Source organism: Orbicella faveolata, unplaced genomic scaffold (assembly GCF_042242905.1).
Source record: "Orbicella faveolata isolate gen_17 unplaced genomic scaffold, um_ofav_v1 contig_12, whole genome shotgun sequence".
Classification (NCBI taxonomy): domain Eukaryota; kingdom Metazoa; phylum Cnidaria; class Anthozoa; order Scleractinia; family Merulinidae; genus Orbicella; species Orbicella faveolata.
Window position 1 is genome coordinate 22,738,755 of NW_028301539.1, and position 22,399 is coordinate 22,761,153.

At 39.2% G+C, this 22,399-nt stretch overlaps 1 protein-coding gene, 1 long non-coding RNA gene and 1 pseudogene across 3 annotated transcripts; 1 reads left to right on the top strand and 2 right to left on the bottom strand.

The window, feature by feature from the left end:
* Positions 1-2,515: 2,515 nt before the first annotated feature.
* On the bottom strand, positions 2,516-16,600 carry LOC149117217 (uncharacterized). Its single transcript, XR_016205596.1, has 2 exons — positions 16,222-16,600; positions 2,516-2,613 (listed from the first exon to the last, which is right to left on the bottom strand). It is a non-coding gene; the product is annotated as an uncharacterized LOC149117217 (long non-coding RNA).
* Positions 4,475-6,861, top strand: LOC110042357 (uncharacterized). Of its 2 annotated transcripts, none has more exons than XM_089282888.1 (4): positions 4,475-4,837; positions 4,958-5,148; positions 5,308-5,471; positions 5,640-6,861. In XM_089282888.1, exons 1-4 carry the CDS (start codon positions 4,741-4,743, stop codon positions 6,817-6,819), a joined length of 1,632 nt encoding a protein of 543 aa, XP_089139014.1. In that variant the 5' UTR covers positions 4,475-4,740; the 3' UTR covers positions 6,820-6,861. The 2 variants fall into 2 exon arrangements, with proteins under 2 accessions (XP_089139014.1, XP_089139015.1); XM_089282889.1 differs by having other exon boundaries at positions 4,477-4,638.
* Positions 6,753-8,647, bottom strand: LOC149117218 (uncharacterized; annotated as a pseudogene).
* Positions 16,601-22,399: the final 5,799 nt, after the last annotated feature.

Below are 22,399 nucleotides of genomic sequence, written 5' to 3' on the forward strand. Positions count from 1 at the left end.
AGAGAAAAAACCTCCATGTGGGGTATGAATCTTTTCTTGAAGAAAACAATGTCTGAGAAATCATTAATTACAACATAATGTTTAAGAAACATCTTACCTTTCAGAGAATTTTGTAATCTACACTGTCTGGCCAGTTCACATATAATTTTGACAAGTTGACACTGGGCGTGTTTTTAAATTTGTGCCCTTCAACATCACATTACTATGTAGTAGGACTGGTCAACTAAAAACAGCATAATTTGGTTAATTAATATACACTGTACATTATTAGGTTGAAATATTGGTGTAGACTGTTGCACATCAACAGATACAGAAACTATTTGCACCTGAATCATAATGAGTGAAAAATCATGCATGAAACATTTACATGTACATGTAACAGCCCTCCACTTCAGAACCATCACAGATATGATATGATATTTTTAAACTCTCTGAAATTTCAGATTATTCAAGATTAACATATGCACATACATCATCTGGGGCAACCCTAAAACACTGAATTTGGAAACCGAAATCCGGAATCCAGAATCTGGATCCGGAATCCGGAACCAAAAACCAGAATCTGGAATCCAGATATTATGAATGATGATAGAAATAATTCACTTCAGCAATGTCTAATAAATAAATATGAGCAAAATTATTTTGTTGTTATTTATTTTCTTGGCTTTACTTCAGCCACAGACTGTAATTGCTAAAAAATGATTGACTAGTTCTGAACAACCCTTAGCTATATATCTGGCCCGGTTGTTCAAAAGCTGCATAAAGCTATCCATTTGGGTACATCACTATCCAGTCAGGGTTACTGATTTTTTGGGTGGATAGAGTTACTCATAGCCTGCGAGCAGGCGCTAGTATCTGTCTCTAGTGTCTGAGCAGGCTAAATAGGTGTCTAGTATTTCTCTGCATTGGCATGTCACCAAGAGCCTTCATGCGGCTTTGCCACTCACGCCCCTAGCCCAAACACGAGAGCCTGCTCATAGGCTAAGTTACCCATCTTTTGTTCAAGCTGGCCTTGGTGAGAGCCTGCTTCTTGTCTAGATCAAATTGCTCTGAGAAGACTGGTGAGCAGCACATTAACAACAAGCTATTATAGGCTATTACAGTGAGTTTCTGGCAGTCTTTTAGCATCTTTTAACAACATGTGGCCTGATCTGTTAGCAAGTGAGAAGCAGACGGAAGTAAGTGTGCAACATTTCTACAAATTGTTTTAATATGATGGCCGCCAAGAATATGAAAGGCTGATTTGTCACAGCATCAGTGTGGAAATTGTGTTAATCTGGAATTGGTCTCATATCGGTTGGAAAAATCAAATTTCATATTTAGACCAGATGGGTCAGCCTTTGGACTTGGAAAGTGGGGGGCGTGACCGTCAATGTACAGGGGGCTGCCACTGAAGGATATCCTGTTCTCTATGACATTTTCTATCTTGTTCAGTATCTACTAGACATAAAGGATAAATTTATACTCCCGATAAATTGAAGATCACTTATTAAACAAAATGACAATTACCAGCAAGCTTATTTTAGACACTCTCGAGGTGCTTGGAATAAAATTAAGACGCACTTTACTGAGATTCTCATAATCATAGCCGTCACTAAAAATAACGGTTGCATGATTTCAACAGAAGGGGAATTTTTGTTTCAAAAAAGGTTAAGTTTGAGGTCGTTTTTACTTGGCAGCTTACTTTTTACAGTCGAAAAGCTAAGCAAAACAATTTTCATGTATTTGAAGAACTTATTTTCTTTGATTTGTGGATTCCGGTTTCCAGTTTCTGGATTCTGGTTTTTGGTTCCAGATTCCGGATTCCAGTTTCTGGGTTTTAGGGTTGCCCCATCTTTAACAGAGTGTTTGCTTCACATTCAGTTTACACATGGCTGTTATCCAGCGTAGGCAGACTTATAAGTTTTCCTTCAAAAATATATTGCAACAACTATTGCATCTTTCATTACCTATTCTTGTGATGAAATGACGCAAAATCTAAGAACAAGAAGTCATAAGCATAAAACTAACTTACATGGTAGTGTTTACAGTTCCTCTTACTGTCTGCATATGCCGTCCATAAACTGGTGCTGCCTGGACAATGTACTCATTATTTTTCTGATCACACCTTTTAAAACGTCACTATTATATAATTTGTCCTGAAAAAGCAATACATGAAATGTTGCCTTTGGCACTCACCAAATACCTAAATACATGATGTATAATGTACACCATATCAGCATTCACAATTCTTTTTACTTTCATTGTAACTCTTTTGTGTCATTTTCCCTCACTTGAAGACAGGACTTCCACATTAGGTGATAATTTGCCTCTGGAATCTCTATGAATTCACAGGGAGTGATAACAATTAAATCGTGACTAATTTTAGCAAAGGAGGCGTTCAAATGTCAGATTTTAATGTCAGATTTTATACAGTAACTTTACATTACTCTTCGTATATATATATAACCTCTCAATTATGGCACCTATAGACAGAAGGTGTGTTGGGGGAAGAAATGTTCTAAACTCTCTGAACTTTTCCCCCTTACCTGTAATAGGATGACTATTATGAACTACAGTTTGTAACCAACACCAACATCAGGTTATGTATACACATGTATGTTTTGTTGTCGTCTGTAATCATAAAAAAATAAAAATTTAAAATCCTCCATAAAGTTCATAGTCAATAACACTGCTACATGTAGCGCTGTTACTGGAATTCAATTTAAGTGAAACTGTTGCAACAGCTCTGTCAAAATTGTTTCTAGCAGTTAAGGCAGGATAACAGAATATACATGTAGCACACAGCAAAGGTTAGAGATACACACATGTTAGTTATCAGTTAGGATTTGGTGAGCTTCTGTGCTGTAGGTATGGTGGAAAATAATAGATTATCAGAAATGAAGGTTCCTGAGACATTTTGACAGCACTGAGAGGAATTAATATATAAATTCACAAAAGAAGGAGAAGTTCTTGCCCTGTCCAGTTCTCTGTAATAAAAATATCATTCACATACAAGTCATTTATTATATATGGTTTGTGTTTAAAGCCGATATAATGCACACTCTGATTGGCCAATTCCAGTGCATTATTTACATTTACATGGTATACCTCGGTAAAATCATAAAACATTGCGTGCGACTAAAATAAAAAATATAAAAAATAAAAAATAAAAATAAATGCCTAATTCATAACAATTTAAAATACTCAACACTAAAATGAATGTAATTCTTTACTTTAAAATTATTCTCCCGTGATGCCCATGGGCCAATAGGCCCTTTGCAGGATCCGGTCACGTGCTTGGATATCACCTAGCAACGCAATGCTGGGACGCAAGCCTTTCGGCCGCCATCTTGAAATTTGTAGCGTGGCGAAGGGGAAAAATTAACGCCCGGGCGGAGTGTGGGGGTATTCAGCGGACACACTTTTATGTAAAAAGACGTTGTGTAAGTGATCCCGTAAAATTAAAGGACATTTCACATGCCCATACGTAATAAGACATGCTTTTCCCGTGTAAAATGTAAATATGGCGGACAAAGTGCATGCATTTGCATGATTATAGAAAGGAAAATGGCTATGTCTTTGTTTTTTTTTTTTTGCGCGGGTGATCTTAAAGAATTTCTCGAAGAATATATATCATCGAATTCAAGCTGCTTTGTTCTGCCAGATCGCCATGGTAAGGAATCTTACTTGCAGGAAGAATGCGAATTTAATTTATGCAAGATTTGCCGAGATGATGACAGAGAAGACTGGGTGGGCTGCGACGGGTGCGCCCAATATTTCCATGCGAACTGCCTCGGTGTCAGTTATTCCAAATCCTCTCACAGTCATTCTTCTTTTGCCCTCATTGAGAACCATTTTTATAGTTGATTGCATTATAAACTAGCCCCAGACTATTTGTCTTAAACAAGTTTTTTGTTTTGAAACGAGTCTTAATTCAATTTGTAAATTCTTGAGCCTCTTACCAGTTGTTTTGAACACGGCATAACATTATATCGATTCCATGACAGTAAACCTAAAAGTGAAACTAAGAAAATACTCTTCTTTTTTTCTTTGCCGTTAACTTAATTAAACCTTAGTCAGCTGCCACAGTGATGGAACAACGTACCTCAGTATGCCTCGGAAAAAGGCCACGTTTGTCCGCTTTAACTCGGAATGCTACCATTCGATTGTAATGAATTTTTGCCGGAAGATCCGCGCGCAGTGGCTTAATTGTAACTAATGTACAGAAGAGGGGAAAAAGAATTGAGTATTATAAATTCGCAAACAGAGGTAAAAATGATACCAGGTGTGCAGCATTGAGCGAATGCACACTTTTGAAAGTTTTAAGCGTTATTCGATGACAATTGATGACACCTAAATAAAGTAATTTACTTTGAAGATCTGTGTGAATTGTACTTAAATATTCCGTGACGCTTACACAACATATTGGTTATTTAAAAGCATGCCCGCTGAATACCCCCATACTCCGCCCGGGCGTTAATTTCTCCCGTGGCGAAGCGACTTTGTAGATTCTCTTTCAAAATATTGGCGATCTGCTCGACTTTGAGACTTTTTTACCCTGGTGAAACTGTAACTAGGGTCTTTTTGTGACTTTCCGAGAAAAATACGAAACCGGGTGACCGTGACGACCTCTTGACCTCATGGCGAGCAATGAAGGTAAGTAGCCGTTATCTGTTGTTTGGGCTTTGTTTTGCTTTTTTGCGCGGGAAAATATTTGAATATTTGCATATTAACTAAGGCAGCCGTATAATAGGCCTTATGCGTGGTAAGATTCGGCTCGTGTACGGTGTAAAACGGTCACCAGTAACGTCACAAAGAAAGAAATGTTCCCGCAGTAATTTTCACTTCAACTCTGGTAAATTATAGTTACAATATGAATGTACTGCAATGTGTAGCAAGATTGTGCTCGCTCCTATTGATTTCACGTCACACAATTCTGACTAGTGTTCATTTGTTTTCGTATTTCGACTCGTAGTTGATAGTAGCCCGAGTTCCCCAGTCCGCAAGAAGAAAGCAAAGGGAGGGGATTATCATTGCTGTGTGCCGCAATGCACTGGTGATAGTCGCTATGACAGCTCATTGAGGTTCCACCGTATGCCTAAGGAAAAGAAAACTCGAAGGCAATGGATTGCTAAAATCCGGAGGGATGTTGGCCCATATTTCAAGGTTACTGTTTTTTTCTTTTGATTTTGTTTTTGTTTGTTTGTTGTTGTTGTTGTTGTTGTTGTTGTTGTTGTTGTTTCAAAAAAGAACACCATTTCTGGTTTGGCTTTCATGCTTGTTATCTGCACGTTTCAGTACTTTGTTATATATAACTATATATAGATAACGTCCAAGACAAGAGTTTGCAGTAAGCACTTCAAGGAAGAGGACTACCATTCTCCTGACTGTGCAGGCAGGCGCCTGCTCAAAGAAGGAGCTATCCCCACTGTTTTTAATTGGGCAGCTGCCTCAAAACCCAGACGGGAGATAATCAGACACATCGAAAGGTGTGTTGAACATGGAAACTTGACAAAAGCAGTGTTGTAACTTTATAGCCCTATTTCGAAATGCTGTCACTGTTTTTGTTTTTTTCGCGATCTTGTTATCTTTTGATACAGCTGATCTGACCATGCAATTTTTAGAGCGATAATTTTGATCCTTTTTGACCTTAATAGTGCCACTCAGACAGATGAGAGTGACAGCAATGATGATGCTCCATGTGCACCAGAAAATGATTCCCAAGCAATGCTAAACGAAGAACTTCAACAGACTAAGGCACAACTTCATGCTGCACAAGCTGAGCTTGAAGAGCTAAGAAGAGAATCAGAAAGGACCAATAGAGAAGCAAATGCTGCACTTGTTCTTGTGCAGCAAGAACTTCAAAGACACAAGGAGCAAGCTGCAGCTGAACTTAACATTTTCAAGTTTGGCATTGAGAGATTCTCTACAGATGATGATGCCATCAAATTTTACACTGGATTCTGTTCAGATAAACATTTTATACTTTTTTATGATTTCATAAAGCCAACAGCAGAAACAATGACATATTGTTATGCATCTGGTATCCTTGAAAACCGCCCAAATATCCGGGCTATGCATTTGATAGATGAATTGTTTATGTTTCTTGTTAGGATTAAACTAGGGCTTTTTCAGCAGGACCTCGCTCACCGCTTTAATTTACATATTTCATCTGTTAGCAGGAAAATTACCACATGGGCTAATTATTTTTTTTTGGGGGGGGGGGGTTCACAAACCATTTGGCCTTCTAGGGCTGATGTGTGTGCCAAGATGCCAGGGGAATTTAAGAAACACTACCCAAATACATGTGTTATCCTGGATTGCACAGAGATTTTTGCTGAGACACCATCATCTCTCCTTTTGCAATCTCAGCTGTATTCTTCATATGAGAGTAATACAACTCTGAAGGGTCTAATAGGTATTTCACCACATGGTGCCATTACTTTTGTTTCTTCTTTGTATACAGGGGCAATTTCAGATAAAGAAATTACAAGATGTTCAGGGATACTTGACCTAGTAGAGGCTGGGGATTCTGTGATGGCAGATAAGGGATTTGATATAGAAGATCTGCTCAGAGAAAAAAATGTAAGCCTTAACCTTCCCCCTTTTTTGGAGAGTAGAAGCCTGTTTTCTGCAACTGAGGTTCAGCAGACCAAAATGATTGCAAAAGTCAGGATTCATGTAGAGAGGGCCATTAGGAGGATCAAAGAATATCACATTTTTGATTCAGATGTTCCATTGTCCATGTTAGGCTCTATCAATCAGCTATATACAGTTGCATGTTTATTAACAAATTTTCAAGGCCCCTTAATTTTAAATGGAGCAAAAGTACATTAAAACCTTCCCACTAGTAGGGTAATAAAGTTTTTACAAGCTGTTTGCTTGTGATGTGTTTTTGTTTGTATTTTTTTCATACTTAGTACATTTATACAGCTAAGAAATAGTCAAAATAGAACATGTCCACCTTATCTTTACTGTCCTGGAAAAAATGCTGATCAAAGAAAATTCGTTGACAAAAATACTTATGATCATTCATGTAGCAGAAAAAATCATTCCACTCTAACCCAGTCAATCCAAGCTGGCATTGCACCTGAAAATAGTGCTCATGATTCCTTCTTAATGTTATCTCATTGGAAACTGGATCAATTTCAAGATACCTGACATTTTTTAAATCTGTCTCTCCCTCTTTCACAACTTTGATTTCACATAAACCAAATGGATTAAGCCCTTCATTTGCTGCTTGAATGTCATACACCTTACGGTCAGGACTACACCCCAATCATGGGCACTTGGGATTGATCACTAACCCACATGGGTACACATTGACCATCCCAGCTTTAGCAACATTGGCATAAACTGCAGCTGCATGTGATTCCATTTCAATCCCCCTCCTCATAGCAGCTGTTACAACATGCCGTGAGGGGTTTATTTGCTTCACCAAGTTTTCAAAGTTTGACATGCGTTTTGCACAAGAACCAAACTTGCTGGCAGTAATTCGCTTTGAGTGCAGAAGCTGCCAAAGGTTACTTGCACTCTGTGTCACAGTCCTCTCTTCCAAATCTATTGCGACTGCTCGAGTAACAGACAGAGCATCTAGTGCAGCACTTTTTTCTTTGTTGAAACACACTTGAACATTGTTCAGAATTCTTTCTCCAGCATCCTCCAATGGTAGCTTGGGGAAGTCACAGGCAAGGAAGTCATTAATGACATATTCCTGTGAGAGCTTTTGCTGGTAGGACAGAGGACTACCTTTAAGAGCATTCCCAAATTTTGTTGGCTTAAGTATTAAATTTGGCATTTCCTCTGCTGTGGGTGCAATGTCAGCTGCTAAGGGCAATGGGTCCAACCCACTAAAATCACTCTTGCAAAGGATTCTGTAGGAAGTAGATGGTGAGTACAAAGTACTTTTGATGAACTTGTTATAGTTAGCACCCATTCTTGGCCTTTTTCAAGTACTGATTGAATTTCTTTTGTTCTGATGCATTTCTCCCTTGGTACACTCCAGCGCTGTGGCATACTGGTGCATGTTAGGTCATCTGGTAGGGATGCAAGTCCAAACATTTCACAATGAGCCATGTAGAACAGCAGTCCTTTTATGTGATGGCAGTAACCACTTGCACCTGAAACACAGGAACATTTTCCAGTATTTCCCTTGTTCTCCAGCTTAACAAATATTTCCAGGCTCATTTTTTCTCAAGGATCGAAAGCATTTACCGGTAACCGTTTGGCTTTCCCTTGCAGATAAGTCACTGAAAGAAATGAAAATTGTTCTTAGATGTGTAGCAAATGGACCCACAGCCATATTAATGATAATAAAAAAAATAAATTAGTTTGATAGCACATAAGCTTAATTACTGAATACATAATGCAATGATATCTATTTTATGGGACAATAAACTGTAATTGTAAAGCATGCACTGATATCACAAGATATTGTAAGGTTAATATATGTCGACATAAATAAATGTTCTTTACACACCTTGAATATTGTGGAGATATCCAGGTTCAGCGAAGAATTTGTAAGCTTTGTTTGTGCTTGTACAACCAGAAGAGTTTTTCGCGTAGCTCCCTACTTCAGCAAATGTTAGGTTAGGGAAAAGCTGAAGATCTTGTGTCGGATTATCTGTAATACGGCGTCGACAAAACATGGATCGCACCGGACCGGACCGGATCACGGATCGGATCACGGATCGGATCACGGACCGGATCACGGATCGGATCACGGATCGGATCACGGATCGGATCACGGATCGGATCACGGATCGAATCACGGATCGGATCACGGACCGGATCAAGGAAAAAAAATTCAAAATTCAAAATTCAAGATTCAAAATTCAAAATTTTGTTGAGCAAATTACACTAGAGTGACTACTGTGAGCAGAACGTTTTATTTAATTTAGCTGTGATATTCCTGTATTCTTTTATAATATCAAGCCAACTGGGAGCTGGTCACAGATGAATTTTTTTCAGGCTGTTGGGTTTTGATTGCGATGATCAATCATGTCTTCATATCTTTCTCCGCAGTTCAGATAAATGATATTTCGTATATTCGCTTGCATCAAAGGTAAACTGTCATGAAACGAGTCAGCATGGTAATAATAGGACGAACGTATGAATCGAAACACAAAAACTAAAAACACTAAAAAAATTAAACACCTGATGATTTCAAAATATTTCCGGTCCGTTTCTGAGACAGGTCTATAATTTTACAAGATGTGACTTTGGAATGCGATATTTCGTACCGGAGTAAAATGAAACAAACCATTTGTATTTCAAGGAAATATAGCTGTTTTACAAAAAATTATAGGAATAACATCGATAGTGTGAACGATAACGTAACCCGAGAATAAACAACATTTTAGGAGTTACGTCACGAGTTTTAGAGTCATTTTTAGGGTCGTAAAGAGTTGCCTTTATGTGGAATAAAACCTAAAATGATCGTGTTCTAGGATAGAAAGCACTTAAGAGGCAAGAACAAATCAAAACGGAATGAGGATCGTTAAAAATGGCAAAGATTAACGAGGACTGCAAATGACGAACTTGAAAAACTAGGCTAGTTTTTTCAAGATGCGCAAATCGTAACGTAGCTCCTCTAAAGCAAGTCATGTCTCTAAGCTTTCGTACGTAAGCTTTCTCATTAACTGTAACGCTAACTGTAACACTCACATCTGACACGAAAAAGTAGCGGAGAATTAGCTACTGATACTAACAGCAATTTCAAAAACGAGAATGGGAGGTTCACCCAAGCTTCGAGCCAACTAACGTTCAAATATAACTACATCTGCCTGTTCATTACAATTTAAATTTGTCCTAAATTAGGCGCTTATGTGGCTTTTTAAATGAACTCTTGTCATTCTCTGTAATTAACATGTCATTGAGTCAAATTCGGGATTCTTATTTTTATTTAACATATTTTAGTTTTCTACTTTTATTTTTTATTTATTATGATCTTATAAACGATTTGATTGTTTTTTTTCTTTAAAACTTTTTTTTTTTCTGTGATCCGATCCGTGATCCGATCCGTGATCCGATCCGTGATCCGATCCGCGATCCGGTCCGCGATCCGATCCGTGATCCGGTCCGGTCCGGTCCGGTCCGGTCCGGTCCGGTCCGGTCCGGTCCGGTCCTGGTTTTGTCGACGCCGTCTGTAATACCTCGTTCTGCAACTGAGTATGCCATGAAATGAACATAAAACAGTGCCCTAGCATCTCTTAAGGCCTAAATGTTGGTGAATCAAATCGAAACCTGTCATCTCGGAGTAATCGTTTAGTTAATATGCAAATATTCAAATCTTTTCCCGCGCAAAAAAAGCAAAACAAAGCCCAAACAACAGATAACGGCTATTTACCTTCATTGCTCGCCATGAGGTCAAGAGGTCGTCACGGTCACCCGGTTTCGTGTTTTTCTCTGAAAGTCACTAAAAGACCCTAGTTACAGTTTCACCAAGGTAAAAAAGTCTCAAAGTCGAGCAGATCGCCAATATTAAGAAAGAGAACCTACAGAGTCGCTTCGCCACGCTACAATTTTCAAGATGGCGGCCGAAACGCTTGCGTCCCGGCATTGCGTTGCCTGGTGATATCCAAGCACGTGACCGGATCCTGTAAAGGGCCTATTACAGGGACACCGCGGAAATACGTTTTTTGACGTCACCGTAACTGGTCAGTGGTCATCACCATCAGGCTGTGCTGTCCTTCGATCGATCGATCAGTTCTCCCAGATCAGTATTTTGGTTCGTTTTAAGGTCGAAAATATCCTTGATACTTCTCGTTATTGGTGAGTTTGACGTCCTTAAATGGGTTTTTAATACTCAAACAATGTTCCGGTAATGAATAGGGGTACAGGGGAGTCATTTTGTGTTGAGTAATGTGTAGTTTGCTGACTCGAGCCTGGATCGTGTTGCTTCAGTCGCCCTCGCCTCAGAATTGTCGAAAACAACGATGGGTATCCAGCAAAGCAGAAGATTGGTTCTGTATGAAGCTTTTGCAAGGATTTTGAAGACTAGTTGGATTAAAAGTGTAATTTGCATGAAGTGGTTAAGGTACATGTGAGTCGGGACCGTTTTATTCACACTCACTTTGCGCCGACATGTGGTGCTTGTTCACTTAGATTATATTTCGCAACGCGTCAAAGAAACTTTGATAAGAATTTGTCTTTAAAGACTGGGTTGTTTGGCGTTTCTATCACCTTTCTGACTTTCGGCGCCTTTTGGAACAGGTGAAATAATTTTTTTGTACCAGCCGTTTGCTGTCAGAATAAAACATTTGTTCATTTCATTCACAAGATATTTCTCTATCATTAAAGATTGTTTGAGCCTACATTTATATATAATGGTGGCGTTTGCGAAGGGAGTAGAAATCGAAAATATTGTGATTTGCTGGCCGCAGCGAACGCTGGAAATACTGAAAACATTCAAGACCGCTCAATATGTTCGGTTCATAGACAATTTTTCCTCGCTTGAGGTCTTTTTTGTTTACGTCGATTACATGTTGATAGTACGTGGAAATTTTCAAGACCGTTTCCTTGTACATATATGCACAGGTAACTAAATATTTTAAAATGCCCAAACACCTGAATTTGTTTACACGAAACCGCTTCCACTTATGGGATGTGGTCAAGTTTCACATCTTTTGATGCTGAAAAGACATTCAACATTTCAGAGAGGCAGTAATCAACTCTTCAAATTATGAAACCCACTAGTTTATTTTGTTTACTCAGTCATTTGAAGCTTTTCGATTTCTATTTCCCTATCTTACACGCGCAGTGTATCAACTGATATAAATAATTGACTGTTGTTGTTTTTCCTTTCATTTAATTTAATTCAGATGAGCTTTGCTCGATCACTACAAAATAATTTTTACATTGTATGTGCTTAATGAATCAGACATGTACATATCACGTGCTTTGAATCAATATGAAATTAATTATGATCCCTTTAGTCATAATATTGTATCATCCTCCCTTCTGTAAGATTCTTACTTAACTTGTAACTACTTTATTACAAGACATTATAGCACCTGATGGCAATAAATTATATAATTATATGTATTTATTTTTTTTCCTGTGATATTTGGCTAACAAGTGGGTTTGTTTATGCCACTGTGTCTCTGAATTGGCTTACTGTCGTCTACAAACCATTGGTAATATATCTTCGCTACATCCAACTCAGATACTAGACACAAAAGCATGTATTAAAGAACAGATACATTTCTTACAAATTAATATTCATTGCATTTAGTTCATCACTTAAGTTCTACAACATTGCTTTTCTCCAGTGAGAAATTTTGTGCAAAATCTGAAGTTGTAAGTTGCAAAAACAAGTTCCGTCAGTAGTTGCGAATCACTTAAAATCAGGCTTTGGTACTGTAAACTGAATGGCAGAAAGCGAGGAAATTAGAAATTGTCTCAAATACACAAGTGATAAAAGAGATAAACTTGACTGAAATCTACAGACTCCTTTTTTTAGGTTTAGGGTTAAGGTTAGGCCTAAGGGACAAGGTGGGAGGTGCAGTGGCCTTGTGGTTAGTGCGCTCAGCAATGGATCGAGTGGTCCATGTTTGAGCCCTTGTCAAGGATATTGTGTTGTGTTTTTGGGCAAGACACTTTTACTCTCACGGTACCTCTCTCCACAAAGGTGTACATATGGGTACTGGTGAATATAATGCTGGGGGTAACCCTGTGATCGACTAGCATCCTATCCGGCAGGGGGTAGTAGAAATACTCCTAGTCCGTTCATGCTACAGAACCCAAGATAAGTCTGGCCTGATGGGCCACTTGGACAAGGTACTGCATCAGTGGGGGAAGAGACAGCGGAGTCAGAACCTCCCACTTCCCATACCCTGTTCTCCCACTTCCCATACCTCTATCTCTTGACTCCCACCCTTGTTTGTCCTACTCCTGACCCCTGTAAATTAAGAGACTCAAAACACATCTTAGTCATTTAGCTGCACACCCCTTGGGCATTTCCTTTTCCTTCGTTTTCAGCCTTGCTACTCTTACCCATGTCTTTCAAGTGAATGACCTATGACATAACCACTGTCAAAGGGTTTCATTTTGGGCCTCATTTTGAGCCCAAGGGTAAATTTTTCTTTGCCCGTCGGCCTAGAAGTCTCTAAAGACACTAAATGAAAGTCAAGTAACATTTTCAGTTCTTGTTTTTGAAAGTATTTGAAGCCTTAATGAATGACAAAAATTAGCATTTTGCATTTCTCTCTGGATTCCTGCCCCTATTCTCCCGGGCTCCTGCCCCATATTCTCCCAGGCTCCAGCCCCCTGCCTCTCCCCACCATCAACAGATGGCTGAATGTTCAGGAGAGGAGTTGCCATATGGAGAGCATTGGTCAGTGTTCTCTCAGTTGGTGTTTTTACAGCATTGGTGTTGTGGAAATCATCCATGGACAGTATCGAAAAGGATTTTTGCTGAGCCAAAATAGAAAAAAATGTACAATAAAAGAAGTTTTTTATTGGGAAATCCAGATAATAGTAATATGTAAACAAATATTAATCTTAGAAAGTTATACAGAGTCTCAGGCTCTAAGGTAATGTGGTCAGAAATTATCTGGGTGGCCTTACAATCAGAAGATTGCTGTGTGAATACAGGGGGGATAACCTATTTATAACTAAAAATGAAATTCATTCATTGAGTTTGAATTGGAAGTTGTTATTACCCAGATTTTATGGTATTTTTATTGTCTTGCAATAATATATGCATGTATTTTTAATTACCCTTTTAACAGCTTTGTATTCCATGTCTTCTGCCATCTTAAGATAATCAGATGTCATGTACTTGTGGTTTTTTCTAATAGCTAAATAGCTTTTTTTCTAAACTCTAATAGCTATGCAACTAGTTTAAAATAATTTTCACACTTTAGAGGCGCTAAAAGCAAAATACAGAACTGCAACAATTCGAAATTATGACAAGAAACAAAGAAACAATAATAAACATGAAAATTTAAAATTTTATTTTCGCCAGCCTTAAGCTTACTGAAGTACAGTATAATTAAAATTGGATATTTTATGATAAAACATACCTCGGTGAATTCTTCCCCGAGTTGAGGCCAGATTTTGAAGCCTTTTAGGGATTCAGTCCTACACTTGTTACACCAACGTGTTTCAAGATTTATACGAAGCACTGCTTCGATTTCGGCCCACTTGGTCCATAATTCGGTAATACCGAGTGGAGACAGGATGACCGGGTTTACTTACGCGAGTGCCCCCAATCGAACAAGTGGACGAACACGAGCATGTCTTCCCGACGAATTTGATCGAAATGCCGTTGACATACCGATTCACACGGTTCAAGCCCATCAATTCAACAAACTTGAGAAGTTGATGTCCTCAGAACACCGCTACAGCAACACAAAAGCTGCTTAGTTTTAGCCTTAGCGCACATCGTAACGTAAATTGCCACTGGCTCGCCGCTTGCGAGCATGAACTCTCACGAAACAACAACAATTTCACACCGTGTGCAAGTTCAGTTTGGCTTTGGCACAATATATAATATTAACTGAGAACTATCCAACAAATGAGCGGAGTTTAAAAGCTAAGTTTACAGTGTGCGCTCTAAGTTTTGTATCTTTTTGACTGTCGACAAGACTCGCTGCGAAAACAATGTAAAAGTTGCAGGCATTTTGTAGTTTTGTTAAGGTGTACCGCTGACCAGCAAAATACTGTATCGCGCCCCAAAAAACGTATTTCCGCGGTGTCTATTACAGGCATGCTAAAAAGTCCTAACACAAAGTAAAAGGAAATTAAGAAAACTATTGCTTTTTTGCGGAAAATTGTAGCGACTGAAGACAACGATGGAACACTCTGAGAGTGCATTCTATCAACCTGATGAGATAAAATTTAAGGAGAATAGAGAATTCACAAAGTTATATCACAAACGAATTGGTACAGGACAGGAGAAAGGAAACTGTACAGCCAGGAAGAAACTGAAACTTTCTTCAACGAGCAAAAAAGTATGCATGCACAACAAAGAAAACAGTCAGTGACATTCATTTAATAAGTTAGTTAATAAAAAATTAGTGTGAAGAAGAGAGCAGAGAGCGAGAGAGTGGAGATAGGAGAATGCTCTCTCCAACTAAATTGTGTATATATGTATGTAAAAGTTATTCTTATTACCGAGAAATGGTCAGGGCAAGAACTTCTATTACACTGTTCAATTTACTGAGTTAATTAGTACCATCTCACTTTTTAGGAACATATCCATATTAAGTGTAAATACCGCATTGGGGAATAACCTCTTATTAAGAAAATAGGGTCCATGTACCCCCAACCAAAAGCAATGGCACAAATAAAATGAAATAGCCAATCAAAATCAAAGCAGAGCTTTATTTGTAGACAGGATTGCCATGGATAATCGTCTACTCGACATTTTGGACTATATAAGCATTTCACCAAACCGAACTAATTGGACAGACAACAAAATAAAACGAGGAAATCTACATTATAAACACAAGATGCATATCACTACGTCTGAGCTCGAGTATCAACAGCAAATCCCTTCTCAATGAAAGTTGACCGAATAAAAGAGAGGATAAAGAAAATTCGTTTAAGCTTGCGGTGTTAGAGTTTAAAAATTATTCACGCTTAAATTTGAATATTACTGAGAGTCTGTATTTTTGGCGACGGCTTAATTTAGCTTTGCAGTCATTTTATTGGCAGTAGCTTTACCAGGCTTCAACCAAATTAACCTCGGAATTCACAAAAGCATTTCGCCAAACCGATTAAATTGAACTAACAAAACGAGGAAATCTCCATACTTTGTAATCACAATATGCAAATATTCACATAGGAACAAAATTAAATTTAGCAAATCCTGTTCGCTTCGGCTTAAAATGGTTTGTAGACCTTCCTTGGTTTTCAACAACAGAAGAAGAAATTTTAGCAGTCTACGAAGCGGCAGTGCTAACTAACTCAGAGAAAACTTCAAAACTCGCCCGGCCGTGTTTACAAGTACGGTTTTGGCTAAGCTTATTTTTAGACGTGAGGTTATAAGCTTAAGTTGACGACAAAAATCGACAGAAAACTTAATTTGTTTACAACTTACAGCAACCTCCAAAGCGACCCAGGTGTTATTGTTTAGAGACGAGCGAAATTAAAACGATGCAATTTTTAAAATCTCTTACAGCATGGCTTCAAATAAGGAAGACTTTAAATGGATTCCAATTGAAAGTAGGCTTCTATCGCCGAGGCAACTTGTTAATTTTCATAGCAAACGCAACAACAAAAGTCACTTACCGCAAGTTGGCAATTCAGTTCGGCCAGTGTAAATCTTCCGGGCAGAAACTTGCCGGCGTCGACAAAACCGGATCGGACCGGACCGGACCGGACCGGACCGGACCGGATCACGGATCGGATCACGGATCGGATCACGGATCGGATCACGGATCGGATCACGGATCGGATCATGGATCGGATCACGGATCGGATCACGGATCGGATCACGGATCGGATCACGGATCGGATCAAGGAAAAAAATTCAAAATTTTGTCGAGCAAATTGCACTAGAGTGACTACTGTGAGCAGAACGTTTTGTTTAATTCAGCTGTGATATTCCTTTATTCTTTTATAATATCAAGCCAACTGGGAGCTGGTCACAGATGAATTTTTTTCAGGCTGTTGGGTTTTGATCCCGTGATCCGATCCGTGATCCGGTCCGTGATCCGATCCGTGATCCGATCCGGTCCGATCCGGTCCGATCCTGGTTTTGTCGACGCCGGAAACTTGCAGCAAAAGTTGTGAAGACTGAACAGAAGTTATATTTTCGATAGATCAACGAATCAACCACTTCTTTCCGCTACGTTTACTGTTTTGTAATTTCTCTAAAACACTCGGGCAAGTTTGATTTCTCTTGTTCATCACCTGACCAAATCAGGTGACTTTTGAATTTTCTTGCACGGCTGCACAGCATCACGTTCGTGCGAATTTTGAACTTGGCCATGGGGAGTTCGGCAGCCTTCTGAATCAATTTGTCGGGTAATTTCGCCTCCTTTCTATAGCCCTCGTTAGCTTGGGTTCACGGCATTGTTCGGTATTATTTCACCTCCTTTCTCTAGCCCTTGACTAGCTATAATTCACGACATTCTTCAGTACTGTCTCGCCTCCTTCCCCAGCGCTGACCCGCTCAGTCTTTTTCGTGATCTTCTTCGCTACTTCTTTGCCTGTTAATTCTTGCTTTCTGTTTTTTGCTTCAGTGCAACCCTGTCTTAAAAATATTACATCGACCTCCGCTATCGTTTTTCTTTAAAAATCCCGCCAAGAAAATTGGCATTCTCCCGCTACAAACTGAGGGTGCATGTCTCTGTCAACCTATTAGCTGGAGTATGGCCGCCATCTTGCGCGACTCCGTCGTCGTCGTCGTCGTCGTCGTCGTCGTCGTGCGTACGCGCCCACGAGCAATACCGCTAGCCATGATAACCATGAGAAAATCAATTCATGGGTTTCCTTTTCTTCCCTATATGGGTATGGAGCTCCGCTTGGCGGCCCTTCGGACCGCTAGAGCTCCGCTATAAATTTGTCGCAAAACAATAAAACGAAAAAAAAATTAAAGAGCAACACAAGTTCCATATGCATGATTTCTTGGATTGACCGAAAGGTGAATTCCAGAAAAAGTATAAGGACATGTGATGGAAACACATGAATGCTTGATATCCACGCATGATGCACAAAAGCAATCTCCTTTCCCCGTCCCATTTGACTGAATGTGTTATTAACTTCTAGACAGCTCCTGTGAAATATTTTTAAAAAGAAAGCAATGACGTGACGAACTAAATTAACGCTCATGGATAGCTCGTGCCAGGAATTACGCATGAGCTTTAAGCTTTCTCTACCATAAATTATTTTAAACTTTTAGCTTATAGGGACACTGACACCATTTTTGGCATGATTTTGGAAATCTCAAAAACATATATCGATCATTGAAAGCTGAGCAAATGTACTCGATAAATGATTATAGCCCATTACGAAGTGAGGATGGCTAACGATGGCGAGGATGGAAACGGATTGCGATATGGATTTTTGAAAAATCATCAGGATGTCAGTTTTTCAAAGGTTCGAGTTTGGCTCGAAAATCGTTGAAATTTTGCAAAAATGGTGCTGCACTGTGGACTTTCTTCAAGAAATTGCTTTTAATCATTTAGCTAGAACCAATTAAGTTCTTATTACATAAATTTGGGGACCATTTCGTGAATTTATAACAGTTTTAAGCAAATATATCGTGACAGTGTCCCTTTAAAAGTGTCTGAAAGAGAATAGTAATTTTGGAGGTTTATACTGGGTTTGCCAATAGTTTGGCCAAATTATATACCTGACCTTGAACTTTTGTACCCTAAGGCTCTGTTTTTTCCTCTTTAAATTAACGGCTCAATGTTGTTCATTCAGGGCCGCTAGATAAACAATACCACATGATCAAGTAGGTGGATCGATCACAGAATCGCATTTTTGTACCACATTAGCTCAACAGATCAGTGCTAAGCATATCCGATATCAACAAACCAGGTTGGCCCAAGAAACTTAACCCAAGTTGAACGAGCGTTTAAGCAAAATGAGAGGAGGAGAGAGAGAAAGCCAGGTACTGCAACCGCCGTTAACTGAGCAAGCAGTCAGATTGTGTTTTTTGACCTACAAATAGTTATTTTGATGATTGGGACCCGAATATGGTACAAATAAGGCAATTGTTGTCTATACAAGGGATGGCAATACGATGATCGACCCGCTTGAGATTCCTAAATGCATCTAGCTATGGACTTTCATTCTCTATTAACTTTCCGGTCGAATACTCCACTTATATCTTATTACAACAGTCGTATGCTTTTGAGGGGCATATTGAGATGTGGACTTCTACCTTTGCAAATCTATCATTTTCGAGAGGTTTTGTCACCTTGTTTGCTTTGATTTTAAATCTTTACTTAACTTTTTAATTAGGGGTTTCTCAGTCATGGAGGAAAATGTAAATTTACCTAGTAATAAACACGTAGGGATTTTTTTGCACACTATAATACAAAATGTTTACAAGTTTGTCTTTGTTGATAAAATTTTTGATGGGTCATAACTATGATGGCTACCTCCAACTATACATCAGCCAGCAATTTCCGTAATATCATTTCGAATTCAGTAACATTAAACTTCCTACCGTGTCGCACGATTCTTTGACCATCGTTTCGCTTGAGTGTTCATCTGCAGAGCAGATTCTACTGTTGTGTACACTCTTTCTTTTTTTTTTTTTTTATAAAAATAAAATTTATAAGAATATCGAGGCTAAAATGAGCAAACTTTAATTTTAAGAATATCTTAGGAATAAACCCGAGGTTAAGATTTTGAAAAGAATACAAAGTTCTATCTGAGGAGGCCCCACCCCGAGGTCCAACCCCTTACCCTTTTGTAGACCAATTTGACTGAAAAGATACCCCTTTTGTATACCTTTAACTGAAAAAAAGGTACTCCTTTCAGACCTTTCACATACGCTCATAACTGACCTGTATTATGAATAAATTGCCGAGAAAGGAAGTCTTCTTATCATTTTCATGGAGTGCCTAATAAATGAAATGATACGGCTAAAAGGTTTGTCTGTTTGACATATCAAATATAATAATTAAGGGTCCTTTTAAAGTAACTAAGGTACAGATTTCTCTACCCTTTTATGCTGACCTCAACTTGTAAAATCCCTGAAAAAAAGTACCCCTTTTGGGCGGAGTTTCCCAGTTTAAACCGTTTTAGGGAGTATCCCCCCCCCCCCGGGCTTTAGACAGAATCCATCCCCTTTAAAGGTGTTGGACCGGATCAAGGTGAAGAGACCCGGTTAGAATAAGTTATAACAGGAAAAAATCTGGTTTGACTTATTCCGATGTCAGGGTCGTGTGACGTTCACTGAAAGTCTCCTTCCTCGTCACCGAACAGTTCTCATCTGATAATTATAAGACAGAAGCAAATTCGTTATAATTGCTTACCAGAGCGATCAAACCACTCTAGTATTTGCAACTGTCTAGTATTTGTTTTTCGGTTATTTTGGAGAAAGGACAGAAACTTCACCCATCAAGATTGAAGAAATCGAAACATGTTTGTTTACTGGTTATCAATTAACATCCTCTCTAGAACACGTCGCTGGAAACGAAAGGATACGAAAGAGATTTATGTTCGTCTTCGAGGCGACAAGCCAGTACTGGAAAGTGAGATTTATCAGCCAATTCTAAACGAAACCAGTTGGGATATCTGGCAGTGGAGATGCTGTTCAGGGTGGGGAGAAAACAGCAAAGACAGGAGGGGAAGGAATCAACGTTGTACACAAACACGAAGAGGAGACGAAGAAACGTCAGGTCTTCAGCTGCTTAACTCAAGGTAGCTTCACTTTCCTTCCATGTGGAGAAGTAACACCATTTGCCATGGAAAACAGTGATCGATTAATGTATATTTCAGTGCAAGACGGGAGCAGGAGCTGGTGCTCGCGCTGGGACATGCAAGTGAATCCTCAACATTATAGCTGTGTAACAATTAAAGAAGATGAAACAAGCCGTATCAGTGTTTTCCCTTCCAATCCCGTACCCCGCTGGATCCAGAATAACAAAGGAGATGCTTCTTTTCCAAGTGACGCGGTCAAGGTTCATCAAAGGTCTGATAATGTCGTAGTTTACATGTATTTGGCTAAAGTAAATTACAACCCCGACGTTCTGGTACAATTGGTTGCAGCTGCACCTTTAGGACTAGGACCCTCAGGAACGTACGGCTATCCAGTATCTCACTGGGGTCTGGATAGAAAATGGAAAGTTATGCAAGATGAAAAGACGGGGTCGTGTTCGACTAGAGATCGACAGGTATGTTGCAGTAGAACTATTGTCGGCGAGAAAATATGAATGTGTGAAAGCCCGCGCGGCAATATAATACCACCAAACGCCGCTAAAACTACCCTCCTATTTGATGCTAGACCGTGAGAGCGATATGTAGAGCGCGTTGATAGTAAGTATGTCTGCGCAGTATCTATTATAGACGGCATGATAGGTTATTCTACAGATATCAATGGCTCCAAGACCACTTCAGGGGACATATTCTTCTCCTGATTGTTGATCTCTCTGTTTAGCTGCCACTTTAGAAGTCTTATTTTCATATAGATGTTAGATGGGGGACGTCTTGGAGCATTGCTTATTTGTGTGTCCACTCCAGTTAAGATATCGGTGGTCATTTTTTTTGAATAGTTATGATACACGTTACGTAACGCTAAGTTATATTATGTTACGTTGATGGTTAAGACTTTAATATTCAAGATTCCCGCCGAACGAACGGAGAGACGCTGGGAGTCACGTAACCAGTACCAGACGTTACGCTTGAAGTTTTCGCCTCGCATTTGTAACGTCAAGAGGAACATTTTCACGTATGTCATGTAGCTTAAGCTTCATTACCTTGCTGAATTCGGATAAAATACATGCAACCCTTTTTTCCCTACAAATTGGGAACAAAGTTTATGCGAGTAAGCAATTACCTACCCTTGTTGCTGTTTTTGGAAATGCACTGATCCTCAGTAAAAATCCAATATGTCGGCGGCTGAAGTTGAATGAGTGTTCATGATGCTTTATTCGTTTAGAAAGCTTCACATGCTTGGAGACGCACTTTAAAAAAAAAAAAATTAGCGTTATTTTGACAATTTCCAATGATTTCCATTCGCTCCAATTTACTCCAATCGAAATCGTCCAATGTTAGAACGGCGAACGGCAAACGTCTAACCTCGAACTGCAGTTATACATTTGTGTAAACTTGAATCTAAGAATCTCTAATGTTTTTTTATGTCCAAGTTAATTAGGACCCAATCTGCTGTTTATCAAGATGGAAAGAACATAAAACAATTTACTGGGTATTATCTTTCTTGGGCTTTTTGTTGTTACCGTTGTTGTTTGTTTGTTTTTTACTACTACGCGACAAGACCGTGCATATTTGACGGCTTTCTTGTTTTTGCAATGAAAACTAACGATAAAAAATCTCGACGTTTCGACCTCTCCGAGGTCATTTTCAAGAGCAAATAAAAATATATAATGACGATACAAAATTCACACCCGTAAGCCTTGAGAGACCGATCGAGAATATGAGGAAGACCCCCGAAGTACTACCATCCATCACCTCAGAAGGAGAAGGAATTATCCTCGGTTGCACAAAGGATTCTGCCCACAACCATTGCGGATTCAGTAATCCAGAAGGGTTCAGGACTCGCATATCTCTGCGGTCTTCCAAAAACCCACAAGAAGAAGCTAGCTATGCGTCCAATACTATCAGCCACGGAAACGTACAATGGGAAGCTTGCAAAGTGGCTGGATGAGAAGCTAAAACCCCTGTCCGTCAATGACCACACAATCAGCGACATATTTCTATTTGCCAACGAACTCCATGAGATGGAAACTGAAAGATCACGACATTCTGGTGTCGTATGATGTATCTT